The sequence below is a fragment of the Lytechinus variegatus genome, chromosome 10 (genome assembly GCF_018143015.1).
Source record: "Lytechinus variegatus isolate NC3 chromosome 10, Lvar_3.0, whole genome shotgun sequence".
NCBI lineage: Eukaryota > Metazoa > Echinodermata > Echinoidea > Temnopleuroida > Toxopneustidae > Lytechinus > Lytechinus variegatus.
In genome coordinates, this window is record NC_054749.1 from 5,628,580 (window position 1) to 5,645,108 (window position 16,529).

Consider the following 16,529-nt stretch of genomic DNA (forward strand, 5'->3'; position numbering starts at 1 on the left):
TTACATAGGAATCTGCACAAAAGTGTACATTGTATATGTAGATAATAAATTAAGTGCATTCGTACATCCAAAGTGTTTTAAATGTGTTTTTTCCCCTTCAACATGTAAGTCATATGACAAAATAATACGATTCAAGTGTTGCAAATGGAAAATGAACAAAAAGTTGAGACTTTCCATAAATCTACTATCCTCACAAAGTATACATTTTATTTCATTACAGATAATCTGACATTTATCACCATCAACATCATCATCAATATCATCGTCATACATCACCACCACCAACCCTCCCCCATCCCCCCCCCCTCTCTCTCTCCCCTCCTCATCATCATCACTTTTTGTAAGTCCATACTTCATGCCCAATTGACACCTTATATAATTCATATATCAAGAAACCTCGACAATTAGACCATTAAATCTCTAGCCTCCATTTCCCTCTCATTCCTTTTCACAACTGTGCCTCCTTGCCAGGATGAGGATGCTAATCAAAATTCATCTTAAATAATTTGCTTGCATGAAGCAATGACGCACCAATTATAGGCTGCTCAAAAAACAAAACGGGATATATTAAACACAACTTTAAAGAAATCAAAACAAGTCCTCAATATAACATATACATTTTTACCAAATTTACATATATAAAACAAAATCAGGCCACAACAAATATTTTATTCAAAAGGCCACATCATTACCTAATATCCTATTAATATGCTCATTCTTATTTCTTTGAAACCACAGTGTAATGACAAAATGAGCTATTCACTATGAGTATACATGCAAATTGGAACAACATCCCAGAATCACAGTACATAGATGTGAATGTCTCACTCAAAATATCAATAAATTTGTAATCAGACCCTGTGAAAAACAATAATTTCTATGATTCCAATAGCCATTTCTAAAACATAATGAATAACAAGTTGCTTAAGTAAAAAAAAACATTTTTTAAAGCATAAATGCCAATTTTATGAGCCTTAGACACCAAACTCTTTGTTTAAAAATCACTGAGTATTGTTGAAAATACAAAATTGTAACAATTATTTCAAAATACCAAAAGCACACACAAAATAATACAACTCAATGTAGTTTATGATATTTAAAGAGATCAATTTTAAATATCTATTAAAAACTTTGATTTAAGCCAAATCAATATTTTGAAAGCATATTGAAAAAAGGTCATACATGTACAATGTACATAGCAAATATGCAATGTATTGAATTGTTATCTAATTGCTTATTCACATAGAGAAACGTCCATGTAGGTCTGAGCTGGGACAGTCACTATTTGAACAAAACATTTTATCTATATATACATTCCCCTTTTTATACTAAACCCTTGTGAGCATGCTAGCAGCCCCTGAAGGCAACAAGCTGGAATTCCTATACTCTCATCTGAAAAAAAATTGTTGAAATTCTCTTTTTATTTCAAGAAGATGTAGCTGAAATTCTCTTTACTGTTTTAAGAGAAATAGCTGGAATGATCTTTTCCTTATTTCATCTTTAATAGAAACTTAGCTGGGCAAACTGAAATAATATCATTTGTCTAATAACAGAAACATTTGTAGCATTTAGAGTGAATGACAAAGAAATGAAGTCATAAATTTTCTATTTTTTAATAATTTTTTGCAGCATTAGTTAAAAGTGACTAAGTTGACATATACTATGAAATATCAAAACAAATAACATCTTGTGTAAAATGTCACATACCGAACATTACATAGACATTGTTAGCTTTATAATATGTGAGAAAGCTTTAGAATAGTGAATCAAATTACAAAACACATGTAATATACACAAAAGTGATATATGAATGGAAGTCCGATCATGGATAAAGAATCAGAAAAAAGAGAAAAAGAGAATACCATTCAAAATTGTTCACACCCATAAATCAGAGAGAGAGAGAGGATAGAAAAGAGTGATGGGAGAAAAGTGAAGAAGGCCAGGAAGAAGAGACTCAGAAAGAGAGGAGGAAAATGCATAGAAATAGGAAAAGAGAGAGAGACAAGAGAATATCGCATTTTTAAGTTAAATATAAGAAAAAAGAATATAAATCTCTTATTATTATTGTCCTGCAATCATATACAATAAAATCTTGAAGTTTTAATCCAAGTCCTCGACCAGGAAAGCTGGTGGAGATGAGGCCAGCCCTTCGTCATCGTCGTCCTCATCATCACCATCGCCACCAAACAGACTTGAAATGAGATTGCCTGAATACAGAGTAATAACAAAGATTTATTTATTTGTTTTGAAAAATATCGGTCTCCCTGGGATACAAAAAAGTTGCCTGCTTTTTCCTCAATTTTTCATTTGTGCAGTAAAACAATTGAGATTATATTCATATCAAATTATTCATGGTAACTCCTGTAGGAACTCGGCAGGACAGCTAGGATTTTGCTGGTAAATGCCAAACTGGAATATAACCAATTACTTGGGAAACATTTTACGTCTAGGTTAATCAGTCATAGTGGAAGACGTTATAGACAACAGATATCACTCTTGGGCCTTTTTATCAAAGTGGAGATGATAGCAGAGTTGGGATACTAACTCACACAACCACTCACCTAACCACTGGACCACACGAGTCATTAGGTCACCCATTTACTTCTTTGTAGGGTTCGTATTTTCATTAGGAGTTCTGACAAATACAGCTTGGTATTGTGGCGTGTGCCTGTGATTCAAGCTATGTTGCGGAAGTTACAAACTAATGCCATGGTTCCAGGTTTGAGCCCTGGTCATGTCTATCGGATGGTTAATGTGAAAGGTCGCTCCCAGATGTAACTCATCATATCTGATTAATAACACCTGACTTAACTCAATCACGCACCCTTCTCAGAGAGGAATTTTTGGACAGGAAGGGCTTCACCAGATTCATATGACATAAACAATTTTACAAGTACATCTCTTTATTCAGGGTTCCCAGCTTATCAAGGAAAACAAATTCCCTGATTTTTCCCTGATGAAGTTTAAAAATCCCCTGATAATTATTTCAAGCCATTCCCAGTTTTGCATGTTTTCTCAGCTGTTGCAGTGAATCACATGTATTTTCAGTATAAAAACTGTACTGCAGTCAAAGAGGCTACACTAAAAAAACCACCATAACCAGTCAGTCAATGGATATTGTTTTCATATATAACAGTCTTGACTTACTACCGTGCTTTCGACTTTGGGGTCAATCAAAATTCCCTGATTTTTCCCCCAATTGAGGCATTTTCCCCTGATCCGAGGTATTTTTCATCACTTTCCCTGACTGAAAAAAAGTAAAATAATTTTCCCTGATTTCCCTGATGGGCTGAGAACCCTGCATATTAAATAAACAATTTTTCAAGTACATCTCTTTATTGGTTATGTTGTGCTTGGATCATTTTGTATGATTTTGCTATCAGTGTCTCTTGCATTGTGGAAAGACCGAGCTGCCAACCTGAAAAAGAACATTTCTGTATTTTTAAAGCTGAAAATCAGTATATTGATGATGACATCAATATTTTCAATGAAATACCATAAGACAACACATAAAACGAAAACTTAAGAAATCAGTATTTTGCATGAAACCATCAGTATTCTTCTTATTTTTCAGTACTAAATACTGAAAATCGGTACTTCTTGGCAGCTCTGGAAAGAAAGGAAATGAAATTGACCACTTACCTATAAACCCTTGTCTCCCAGTCGGCATGGGAGGAGGTAGACCAAAGAAAACCTGGCCAATCTTATCAAGGTACGCTGCATAGGTTGGATCTCTCTGGAGGGAGGGTTGGTACTTCTCACAGAGCACGGTGAAGGCCGTCAACTTCTGACTGCAGGACGAAAGAGGAGGGAGGGTATGGGTCAGGGAGCGTTACACGAAAGGAATTGAAGGATGTTTTATCCGACAGTTACCATGGTAACTTTGCTTTTCAGCCAATCAAAATCAGGGAAAGTTTCCAGATCTTACGACTAGTCAGGGAACATGTGTTGATGACATGTTCCCCATGAGAGCATCCCATGAGAGGACTTGTTGGACATTTGATCTGCCAAGTTCTGTTTTATCTCAGAATTACTATAGCAACAGTGCTCCGCAGCTAATTGAATCCAAGGGAGGTTTATTTATTTATTTCATTACAGGCAAGAAAGCATGACAGCATCAGAAACATTACAAAAGAAATGTAAAATGGAGCACAAGCCAATGCCTGGGGTCACCTAAAAGAATTGACAATTCTGTTGAGAGTTTCTCCACATTGGCTGGTGCCTACATAGTCAGAGGTTGCCCGATCCGACAACTTTTCACACCCAAAATGTTCATGAAATGCTCATCAGGGAGCATCATTTGAAAGGGCTTGTCGGACATATCATCAGACAACTCCCATTTAATCCCAAAATTACCATGGGAACTGTCAAGGGCTAAAAACTAATCGGACTAAAATTATTGAGGAAACACTCTCTAAGAGTGAAGATGTCTCCCGAAAAGATCTTGTTCGTGTTCTGTGAGTCCAATGACCCAAGGCATCATGACCCAGAAATGTACTCGTATCATTTCCTCTCACATATTCGAACGAGAACTGTTGAATGATGATAATCTCGCAATATTTCAGAATCCTAAATGATCTCATACAATACCTCAGATTTTAAATGAGGTATCAAAAATTTCATGCAGTCACATACTTATCACATCGGGAAGGTTTGTAGGAACAGGCATGATTTAAGAGTAAACTGGTCAATTCTATTTGGGGTCCCAACGTTAAAAAAACCCAGATCCTTTTTTCCTGATTTTCCCTGATAAAATGTAAAAATTCCAGGATAATCATTCCAACTCATTTCCAATTTCACACCTTTTCTATACATGTTGCAGTTGAACACAGTAATGTAAAATTTTGTACTTTCAATCTTCCCTGACAAAAGACTTTTTTTCTTTAACTTAAATTTCCTAACTTTTCCCTAACTGGATAAAAAAGGAAAATAATTTCCCCTGCTTTTTCTGATGGCCCAGGACCATGCTACTTCAGATATATAATTGACCATTCAGTTCCTGAGGCCAGTTTCATAAATCCTGTCACAATAAACCAATTAGCAATTCACAGTTTAAAGCTACTGAAATCCTTCAATTTGATTGGCTGGTCATAACCTTGTTATAGAAATTGTGCATTTGTTATCATAACAAGTCTCCATGAAAGAGGCCCCTGATCTGGGCCATGTTTTACAAAGAGTTGCGATTGATCCGATCAATCACAACTATGGATGGCCAGCAACGTCAACATCTATTAGGCATGTGTGATCAAAATAATTTCTAACTATGATGTATTATCATGCATTCATTGTTTTCTTGAAAATTTACTGTGCTTCTCTTTGTTTACAAAGGACATTGTGTAAATTTCCTGTAGAAAAAAATAAGACACTGTGATGGATTCCCATAGAGTTACGATTGATTGGATCAATCGTCACTCTTTGTAAGACGGGGCCCTGCTTTTCATGTGTCATATCACGGGGAAAATCACAATTCCATGTCAACTTACGTTTTGATTGCAAGTAGTAGGAGCCACATAAAGTTAAGGAGAGGTAAGATAAAGGGAGGTTTGCTTTTGATTGCTGGATGATTCTCAGTGTAGACTTGCAACGTGATCGATGCTGTAGTCTTATTCCTCAGACACAGGTATCTAGAAATACACAAAATGATACAATATATCATGATTAAAAGGTTTTGATTGCAAGGATTAGGAGCCATAAAAAATTCAGGAGAGGTAAGATAAACGGAGGTTTGCTTTTGATGACAGGACGATTCTCAGTGTAGACTTGCAACGTGATCGATGCCGTAGTCTTATTCCTCAGACACAGGTATCTAGAAATACAAAAAAATATGCAAGATATCAGGAGTGTAAAAGGAGAATCATGAGATGTTTTGAGAGGGCTAAAGACAATTTTCATCTGTTGAATAAATCGTGAAGAATCGTCTGAAACGTCTCATCCAATATTAATCTTGGCGGATTTTTTTATTTCACAGACCAAAAAATTCGCTGATTTTTCGAATATTTTTTTAATTTCTTCTTTTGAAGAACTCGATTTAACTCTAGCTGCACGGTGCCGCTGGCATTTCTAAAAAAAAATAAATTCTAAGTAATGCCTTGACACACAATAATGTCACTGAACAAATCATGAATATTATGTTATTTCTAAAAAATCTAAAAAGAACCTAGTGCATCATTCCCAAAGACAAATTCAAAGGGCAGCATCAATATTTACTCATATAAAAAAAAAACTTCAATTTCTAACCTTAAAGTTATTATTTTCCTCTTAAGACAGGAATTCTCATGATTCTATTGTGATTCCACTTATTTATACATGCCATCTTCCAAAAGTCTAATCTATTAGTCCCACAAAATCTGATTTACTTAGGAAAAATTTGACTTAGAAGATGTAAATAACACATAATTGCATATTCCAGTGTGAAAAAAAAATCTTTCACTTGGGAGATTATTTGAATCATGGAAGATCAAATTAAGCAGATTCTATTACAAGCACCAACAGGTAGTTTCCACTTTTTCTAAATTACAGAATATGAAAATATCATTTATCCTTTCAGTAAAAATTGATAACTGTTAACTTACTGAAGTACTGCCTGAGCGATGAACATATCGGCCTCACTTCCGTACCCTTTGCTGAGCTGGTACTCAACGAGCATTAAGGCACATCCCTTGCCATCTGAAGATCGCAAGAAGTGATAACGGGCTTCAAAGTAGTTCTTTTCTGAAACCAAAACGATCATAAAAATTGTCGTGTATGAGCCCCCGAAATGAGGTCGTGTGGTCCAGTGGTTAGAGCATTGGACTCATAATCGCAAGGTTGTGAGTTCGAATCCCAACTCTGCCATTGTCTCCACTTTGATAAAAAGGCCCAAGAGTGATATCTGTCGTCTATTACGTCAGCCACTATGACTGATTAACCTAGACGTAAAATGTTTTCAAGGTAATTGGTTATATACCAGCTTGGCGTTTACCAGCAAAAAATGCTGTCCTGCTGAGTTCTTACGGGAGTTACCACAAACAGAAACAGAGGTCATGCTTGTTTTACACAGTGCACATGTATAAAAGTGAAGAGGGATTCCATTACATATTTTTAACAAGTGGAAAGCCTTTGGCTCTCTAGCCTGCATTATATAATAACAAAATATTCAATAACGACAATTATCCTTACTTCAAGTTAAGTTAAATATTTCTTTAATTTTTTTTTCTAGTCTTTCTCTGCAAAATTCAAACTTTTATTGACAAAATTGGGATTATGTTATAAGTTTTTTAATTTTTTAAATGATCCCCCACATTTACATATACTGTTTCTCTTCTTGTCTGATTTAAGTATTGCTCAGATTTTGGTTTATTGTTTTGTGTAGTGTATGTTTTCTTTATGCATTGGAATATATTGTACTGTATTTTGTAATACCATCTTTACTCTGTATTGTTCTTTTTATGAAGTGTGGAAATAAATGAATGAATCAATCAATTTTCTCTAATTGCCCCTTGCAGCCTGTACTATCTGGTAATTGTATGTCTTAGGAAAACATGGTCCAGCCACAAGCTTCTTTTTTTTCTGTTTGTGGTAACTCCCGTAGGAACTCGGCAGGACAGCATTTTTTGCTGGTAAACGCCAAGCTGGAATATAACCAATTACCTTGGAAACATTTTACGTCTAGGTTAATCAGCCATAGTGGCTGACATAATAGACGACAGATATCACTCTTGGGCCTTTTTATCAAAGTGGAGACAATGGCAGAGTTGGGATTCGAACTCACAACCTTGCGATTATGAGTCCAATGCTCAAACCACTGGACCACACGACCAGTGTTCTATTCTAGTGATAATGAACGTTGGATGCGCAAGTATAACAGGAGTGTGAATGATCACAAATAAAAAGCTAAAACAATTTGAAGAGTGTTGGAAAAAACCTGAAAATGAAAAGAGCTCTCATACTTTGGACAAGCCGGGGGAGAGCTACATGTAAAATAAGCTGACATGAAGCTGAAAATCAAAAGAAAAGATAGCTGAAATCAGTAAAAAGTTGAACTCTCACAACCTCGGTTGGTATCATGAAATGCACAAGTTATATAACAGTAACGTAATATCCATTTCAATTTCCCATGCTTACCTTGCCACAGCATGTTGGCAAACTCTTTATGGAGTTCTGGATCTCCAGTCCGACTGTTGGGTGAATCCTTTTGAGACCATTTAATGGCAGCCACGATAAACTTCCCCCTCTCCGGAGCCTCGGGAGGTAACTGTTTTGCCAAGCTCCCAATCCTTGCTATAAAAAAATCAGATTAAATAGAGCTAGTTAAGTGATTTGTAGTCTGTTTCTTAAAGATTTGCAAAATTTGCAATTATGTAGGGGAGATCTGGGTTAGTTGGATCGTGGGCTAAGTTGGAACATTGCAATTTTCTTTAACGCCTGTGAAATAAATTTATGCAACACTGCCCTCAATTTATTGCTATTAATAATACAACACTGTTGTATTATTGATAGCAATGAATTAAAGGCGTTAAAGAAAATTACAATTTTTCAACCTACCCCGCGTTCCAACTAACCCCGGGGCCATTTCATAAAGCTGAACCTAAGTTAGGAGTGACTTTAAGAACGACTGGTAACCCTTTTTTGTGGTAAATGATATTGACCAATAAATGTTTATTGGTGATTTATTTTGAGCGTAAGAAAGGTTCACCAGTCATTCTTAAAGTCACTCTTCACTTACGAACAGCTTTATGAAACACCCACCCGATCTCCCCTACTTTCAATGGGAACAGTGATTTTCTGTTTAAAAACATAGTGTTTTCTGTTTCAAACACGGTGTGTTATGAAATAAAAATCTGTGATTTTCAGAAATGATTTGAAATGATCTAAAATGGAAACTCTGTTTTGTCAAAGAAAATGTGCATAGCAAAATGATTAGTTCTATACAATGGAGGTAAACTCTAAAGAACTTAAACAGATATTCTGTTTTGATTTACCAGTAAACAGGATATCACTGCCCCCCCCCCCCCAAAAAAAATCAACTACTATGAAAACCTTCGATTTGATAGGCTGATGAGCTCCATTACAATGGGATCCCTGAATAGAATTGACAAGTATAAAATGACAAAGAATATTTGTCTTTATGAAATTGAATCCTGATTGGGTTTGTAAATTTTGACAATTCAAAGATTTGACAAAAAAAAACAGAGTGATGAGGAGGGAGAGAGGGGGGGGGGAGACATATAGAGACTGGGGGGGGGGGGGCTGGGAAAAGATAGAGGGAAATAGACTTACAAATGTTTTCTTTTGAGATTGGTGCTTCTGCTTTCTCCAAGGCCTCTAACAACAGAAGACTGAGATCAGCTCCACTCATATGCTGGGGAAAAAAATCAATTGAAATTATAAAAAAATTAGAACAGCACTATTGGTTAAGGAATTACAAAACAAGGGGGGTGGTATAGATTTGAATATTCTTCATTCAAATGCAGAATATAAATAATAAATAAAAGAGGTGACATCAGAATCCATATTAACTAAGCACGAACAAAACTTGAGTTTTGTCCTTCAGGCTAATAACATGAATGATTGTGATGACTGTGCAGGAAGCAATTAGTACATGAAATTATTATTGAGTTCCATATTTCATTTTAAAATTGTACATGTACTTCACTGCATAGGAAGATGCTGTCTTGCTCAGTTTTATTAACGTTGAAAGAACCAACCATTTATTACTATTATCATAACAATCTTTCACAATACCAGTATTGGTAGCAAAATAACATCTTTGAAATAACTTATCTTTTTTATGGTGGGTCATATATACAAGAATTATGTACATGTATGTAGACTATTCCCTGGAAGAAATATTGATCATTGGCTGAAAAAATGTAATTAAGTACAGAAATAATAAAATATAGTTATCCATAGCGCACAGGCTGCAGAAAAATTGTATATTTTTCCATGAATGATATGGGGGCGGGGTGTGGGAGTCAGAGTGAGGGGATTCATTCACATGTATCTTTACCTGATTGTGTTGTAGAAGAAGGGATGCTCCTGAATAGAGCATTTCTATGGCTTCTGCATACTTCTTCTGAGTGATATATCTAAGGATGGAAGATTCCAGAAGACTAGTGTTACTTACATTACAAAAATAAATTTTGAAATACAAGGTTGTTAATAAAGAGAAATAAACGCTGTGAACAAGTCTGCTTTATATGTGAAAACAGAAAAATCAAAGAAACAATTCAATGACAGTTTGATGAAAAATTGAACAAATGATAAGAAAATAGGAGCATTCAAATGTCACTAATGATGTAAACATCCTCCCATTGGCAATGTGACCAACATGTGTTCTGTCAGTTGTACAACACATTTTGCTTTTCGACATATTTTGCTTAAATTGCCACTTCTATAAAGTCTATCCATAAATGGGTAAAAAAAATTGGGGGTTTAATTATGGAAAACCAGAAATGACATCAATATCTTGAATCAGGTGATCAACTTATCCTCACATTTGTCGTTCAAGTCAAAAAAATGTTTCTAGAAATGATAATTACACAATAGTTTTCTTCACCATTAAACCATGGGATGAAAACCAGTAAGCTGCACAAGAAGCAATACAGTTAAACACATTTTTACACTTGTTGCTTCCCATATTTTTACCCCAGACTTGGGAGTGTTGCATGGAAACATAATGCAATCAATCGCAAATTTCAGTTGCAACCTAACAAGTGATGGACCAATTTCAATTATAGAAAATCAACATTTACTTATCGATACATATAGCAGCCCAGCCATCAATTACTAAATTATAACTTATAAAAGTTAAGACTGATTTAGGTATAAAAAAATTGTCTTGCAATCAATATTAGGTTTTTTGCAAAATTTGCAACACTCCATTAGACCATGGTTTTAGTCAAACCAGAGTTAAGAATTCAATTCCAATTTTTTTTTCAATACAAATTCAGGTTTATTACCCTCCCCCCCAAAAAAAAGATTGGCAGTCAGACTGCATTGTACGTGTTTACCCAAATGCCAGTAAAATATGATACAAAGAATTATAATTTATGAAGCTTCACAATAAATATACAAAAGATGATATTTAGTAAAAATATTTACAAAAATGTATGGTCCAAATGTATGGTCCAATGAGTACAAACTCATTGACTAACCTGAAGTAGAGGGTCCTGTACATTTGATGGGCTTCATAGTAATCGCCATCTTCAACGCTCTTCTTCAGTTTCCCCAGGACCCTGCTAGACCCGCCTCGATCACTCTTCTTCGCAGGAGCTTTTGACGCCATCCTCTCTTCTCACAAAGCCTTCCAGAGGCCCTCTGGTGATTCTTCAGAGAAACAAAAATTGAAAATTGAATTCATGTCTTTAGAGGGCTAGAATTAGACAGAAGTTTTCTGTCTCTATTCCGTTAGTTTCAATCTCATTCTCACTCCTAATAATAATAATAGCCAATTTTTATAAAGCGATTTTCCCAGAATGGCCCAAAGCGCATTACAGCATATTATTACCCCGGTCATTGGATTCATTTCAATCAAGCACGAAAAGTGCACAATTTCCACTCCCTGGGGAGCATTCCTTGCATTCATCGCAGCCACATTATGGCGCTGGCAAAATCAAACATACAATATCTTTCGCATCCTACCGGGTACCCATTTAGCACCTGGGTCGAGAGTGGCAAAGTGTGGATTAACGCCTTGCCAAAGGACGCTAGACCGCGGTGGGATTCGAACACACGACCCTCTGTTTACAAGGCGAGAGTCAGAAGGACTACACCACGGCTCTTCCACTCCTATACGACAAACCTCGCAATGTTGGTCACATTATCACTGAAAAGGCAATGAAAATGTAGCAAGTTACAAAAAAAAAAGCAAATTCATGTGCTTGTCAGTGGCTATTATCAGGTAAATATTTGTCTTACAATTTGGATGATTTTTCCATTTCCTTCAAATTTCATTTCTACTGAAATATGACTTGTTTAATTCTGCTTGAATCGCAGTCATAACATTTTACTCAAATAGCTCTACCAACAACGCAACGGCATGCACTACCAGAGTTAGTGTGTAAAGCTCAAAGTACACACAGTTTTATATGCATACATGCTAATATATGCAGAATCTGGAGATCCAATGGCCGTGGGTCCAAGGAGCCAACAACCCCCCCCCCTGCACGGTTAAGGGGCAGGGCCCCATGCAGGACTCAAGAAAGTCCTGTATTTTAATAACTTTAACCCTTAAAATACAGAGCTATTTAACTCAATTGTGCATTGACCTGTTAATCCTCTGTATGCTGCATAATTTTAACAGTGAACCCTTCTACATGGTAAAATACTCTGTTTAATGGTTAAACAGCTATAACTTTTATCTGAACATTTAGAAAGGTAATGTTGTGAGGCAAACTTGTAATGTTTGGTGGGTTTTCTTGTCATGTATGAATTTACCGGTATTGCATTACTAATGAAATAAAGCATTGCAAATCATTTCCAACAATAGTGTAGACCTTTACTTTGGTTCTTGGGCCAGTGGCATGATTATATTTTTGTATTCACCTGGGCAATTCATAACACAAATGATTCTTATATCATTGGTAATCTGACGAAAATAGACCATACTACAATGAATAAATATAAGAAAGTAGATCTTTGACTAGTCAAAGAAAGAAAACACCTCTTTCTTATAGGTGTCACAAGTCCTCAATCCTAACAATGAACCTGACCTTGGTATTGTTTGTGAGGATATAATTTATTATTTTCTCTCCTTTTTCAATGAACTTCCTGGGTCCACTGAAGGATGTATTGATTTATTTTTTGTAAAGAAGGTAGATAATCTCCCACTAAATGGTTTTGAAAGCAAATAATGTATATAAAACAGAACAAAACTATTAGAACTACAAACTACCTGGACATAGGGACGTCAAGAGGGAAACATGTTGTGCAGAAATACAAACATAACACGCCTACAGACATGCAATAAACGGAATGCATGAAGAGTTAAGATGCAGCATATTGAGGACTTGGGGGCATGAATGGGTCGGACATGATTTTTTTCTGACATTCTTGCTTTCTTATATGATTTTTTTTTACATATTGAAAGTTAACTAGCACATCAATGATGTGGAGCTCATCCAGCATTTCGCAACAAAATTTAACGCAATTTTAATTTCAGCCCAGTTGACACTGTAGTGAATTATATTGGTGACATACATTGAGGATATAGAATTGAAATTGATGAAGAAATGACATAGAAGCATTTTTTTGTGATCTATGAATAAATTTCATATAAAAATGAAGTATTAATAATTATCTAGTCAAAGTTTCTTAACTCTGTGTAGAGCCTTGGTGAACCTAATGTAGCTCTCAGATGGAACAAAAATAACCAAAGTCAATCAACAAATAAATAAGTAATTTTTGTGAGTTTTGAAAATATATGAATAAATAAGCATATTAAATGAGTTTCAAAATTCTATGTTGAAATTTTGTATCACTACCTCGAGCTATTATATAAAGCTAACAAAATTGAAATTGAACAACAAATGAAGAAGAAAAAACATTTCTTTGTAATTCTGTGTAGAAGCTTGGTGAACCTCATAAAGTTCTACAAAATGGAAGAAAAAAAGTAAAAATCTGTCAACTATTAAAGAAGAATTTTAAAAAATATGAATAAATTAATTTCCCATAAATTAGCATAAAAATTGTTCTAGTCAAAATTTCAAAATTCTCAGTAGAAGATTCTTGAACCTCATGAAGCTCTACCTGATGGAAGAAAAAAATCAAAATCGGTCAACGTATAAAGTAGAAGAATATTTTATGTAAATTTTTAAAAATATATGCATAAATTAATTTCGCATAAATTAGCAAAAAAAATTGTTCTAATCAAAATTTCAAAATTCTGTGTAGAAGATTGGTGAACCTCATGAAGCTCTACAAGTTGAAGAAAATAATATAAATCGGTCAACAAATAAAGAAGAAGCATTTTATGTGAATTTTTCAAAATATGCATAAACTAATTTCGCATAAGCATAAAAATTGTTCTAATCAAAATTTCAAAATTCTGTGTAGAAGATTAGTGAACCTCATGAAGCTCTACAGGTTGAAGAAAAAAATAAAAATCGTTCCACAAATAAAGAAAAAGAAGCATTCTATGTGAATTTTTAAAAAAATGCATAAATTAATTTTCGCATAAATTAGCATAAAAATTGTTCTAGTCAAAATTTCAAAATTCTGTGCAGAAGATTGGTGAACCTCATGAAGCTCTACCAGATGGAAGAAAAAATCGAATTCGGTCAACAAATAAAGAAGCGTGAATTTTTCAAAATTTGCATAAATTAATTTCACATAAATTAGCATAAAAATTGTTCTGGTCAAAATTTCAAAATTTTGTATAGATGTTTGGTGAACTTCATGAAGCTCTACCAGATGGAAGCAAAAAATTCAAAATCGGTCAACAAATAAAGAAGAAGCATTTTTTGTGAATTTTGAAAAATGCGCATAAATTAGCATATTTAATGAATTTCAAAATTCTGTGTAGAAGTTTCTAATCCCCCACCTAGTGCTATCATATAAAGCAAACAGAATTGAAATCAGACTTGAAATAGCGAAGTAGTAGCATTTTTGACATTGTGGACGGACGACAGACGAAGGACGCCACACCACGGCATAAGCTCATCTTGCTCTTCTGAAGGGCCGGATGAGCTAAAATTAAAAATCAGGAAAATCCCGGCTTCTGGTGTTAAGAATGAGATTGTGAGACCGAAATTGAAACTGTTCTATTAACTAATCAAGACAAAAAATGTTGGTGGTCGTGTATTTTGCTACTTCGTCAGCTGGAGTGAAACTGAGCACATATCATAATCTTAACAATTTTGAATACTTTCACCATTATTTGAGCAATTTTCAAAAAAAACTAGATGAAAAAATAATTCTGTTGGTATTTTACAGTGTCATTCATTGTAGTTTGATAATAAAACCAAACTTCCGAAGAGACAGTAAACGCTGAACGAGCCTATGACAGCTATGTCACAGACACAGCTTGTCGTTCCATTGCTCTTTTGGTTCTATCATATATTGTTTCGCTCTCGTATTCTGGTCATTCTGCGATTTCACTCCCAGGCCCATGATGAGTGCATGTCAAAAATCTTCAGTAGACTATGTCAGTTTTAAACTTTAACGTTAAGGCTATTCAACAATTTTTAATATTTATTCAAAATAATTAATATTCGCCCACCCTCCCAAATGTGTTGTTTGTAATAATCTTGATGCGTGCAAGGTGGTCGGTTCCAAAACTGTGGTAGTCTCATGCAACCAGTTCCAGGCCAAGCACCCAGGAAATTCCACTTCCACGATCGATCAGCTCCAGTGTTTATTTTTATTTTTTTACTTATTAAAATTATTGCCGTAGCACAGCACAGGCTCGAGCACATGCCACAGGCAGCGTACGGTGCACACTCCGCCCCCCCCCCCCCCCCTCCTTACCAATAGTGTTAGGTCACTCATACCAGTCTTTGATAAGATGGTTTGAATTGCACAGGAACCAAGTTTCCAACCCGATTACATACAGCACGTCGGTAAATGGTGATTTCGCTCATGTGCTATCTAAATACTTGTATCACGGTATCGTGATGATACCTTCTCAATTGTGTGCGATAAAATTGCACACGAACCCGATCGTGTTTTTTTTTATTCTAGTTTGGTAGAGACTACATCCTCATGATCCTAAGTCGAGATTGTGCAGAATCAGACTGAACTCACATTTACAACTCGTTGTTGACTCCGCGGGACCAGGTAAAAATCTGAAATGTTCTCTCACAGTCTTTAAAAATTCTTGAAATAATCGAAGAAGACATCCGGTGGAATTTTCGGGATGCTTCCAATGCACCACGTATTAATCTAGGCGTAACGCGTTAGCCACTCGGCGCAGTCAACTCTTATTCAATAGACTTGATGACAGGCCGTATTTAGCTGAAAAAAATATTGACTAAGTATTTACATGATGTAATATATAGATCTACGCATATTTACGACTGGTCATTCAGTTTACGGTTTAGGGAATTTCCCAGTACCATGCTCAAGCTCTGGCTCCAGAAAATGCTCCGGCGGAAGGGCGGAGTTGAAAGTGGGAGGATGTGGGAGGCAGGGGCGTCGATCCGTTTTTCAGATTGGGGGGGGGGCAAAATCATGAATTAACGTTTTTTTTTTACAGATACCTAGACAACTCATAAATTTAACATATTTTTTTCATGAATGTTACAATAATACACAATGTCAGACATCTTCCAATACATAATTATAAATAACATTGATGATAATTATATGCATCAAGAAGAAACTTTTACAGAAAATTCCAACATATTGATTTTTTTTCAGTGTCAAATAAAAAACATATGAGAGATTTTCAAAATACAAAAATTAATAAATAAATCAGTAATAAAACCTAAACGAATTGAAGCCATCAGCATATATATTTTTTAACTAACGTTCCAGGCGCTCGATCGATCACACAAAACGAACAAACTCACCCAATTCAATTTCAATTTCAATTCAATTAAATTCAATTC

The 16,529-nt window shown here is 35.2% G+C and overlaps 1 protein-coding gene across 2 annotated transcripts; it reads right to left on the minus strand.

Annotated features, from left to right (window-relative positions):
* Positions 1-349: 349 nt before the first annotated feature.
* LOC121422722 (Golgi to ER traffic protein 4 homolog B-like) lies at positions 350-15,905 on the minus strand. 2 transcript variants are annotated; one of them, XM_041617894.1, is made up of 10 exons: positions 15,724-15,905; positions 12,219-12,223; positions 11,136-11,302; positions 9,989-10,067; positions 9,259-9,340; positions 8,104-8,259; positions 6,573-6,711; positions 5,484-5,624; positions 3,643-3,791; positions 350-2,207 (listed from the first exon to the last, which is right to left on the minus strand). In XM_041617894.1, exons 3-10 carry the CDS (start codon positions 11,264-11,266, stop codon positions 2,101-2,103), a joined length of 984 nt encoding a protein of 327 aa, XP_041473828.1. In that variant the 5' UTR covers positions 11,267-11,302; positions 12,219-12,223; positions 15,724-15,905; the 3' UTR covers positions 350-2,100. The 2 variants fall into 2 exon arrangements, with proteins under 2 accessions (XP_041473828.1, XP_041473829.1); XM_041617895.1 differs by lacking the exon at positions 12,219-12,223 and having other exon boundaries at positions 11,136-11,307.
* Positions 15,906-16,529: the final 624 nt, after the last annotated feature.

Bases quoted from the DNA above. Each gene is read 5' to 3' on its own strand.
- LOC121422722 (XM_041617895.1), bottom strand. From the start codon at position 11,266: ATGGCGTCAAAAGCTCCTGCGAAGAAGAGTGATCGAGGCGGGTCTAGC. The intron at 6,712-8,103 runs GTAAGCATGGGA...TTTTGGTTTCAG, and splicing joins TGCCAACATGCTGTGGCAAG to AAAAGAACTACTTTGAAGCC. The intron at 2,208-3,642 runs GTAAGTGGTCAA...CTCTGTATTCAG, and splicing joins TGGGAGACAAGGGTTTATAG to GCAATCTCATTTCAAGTCTG.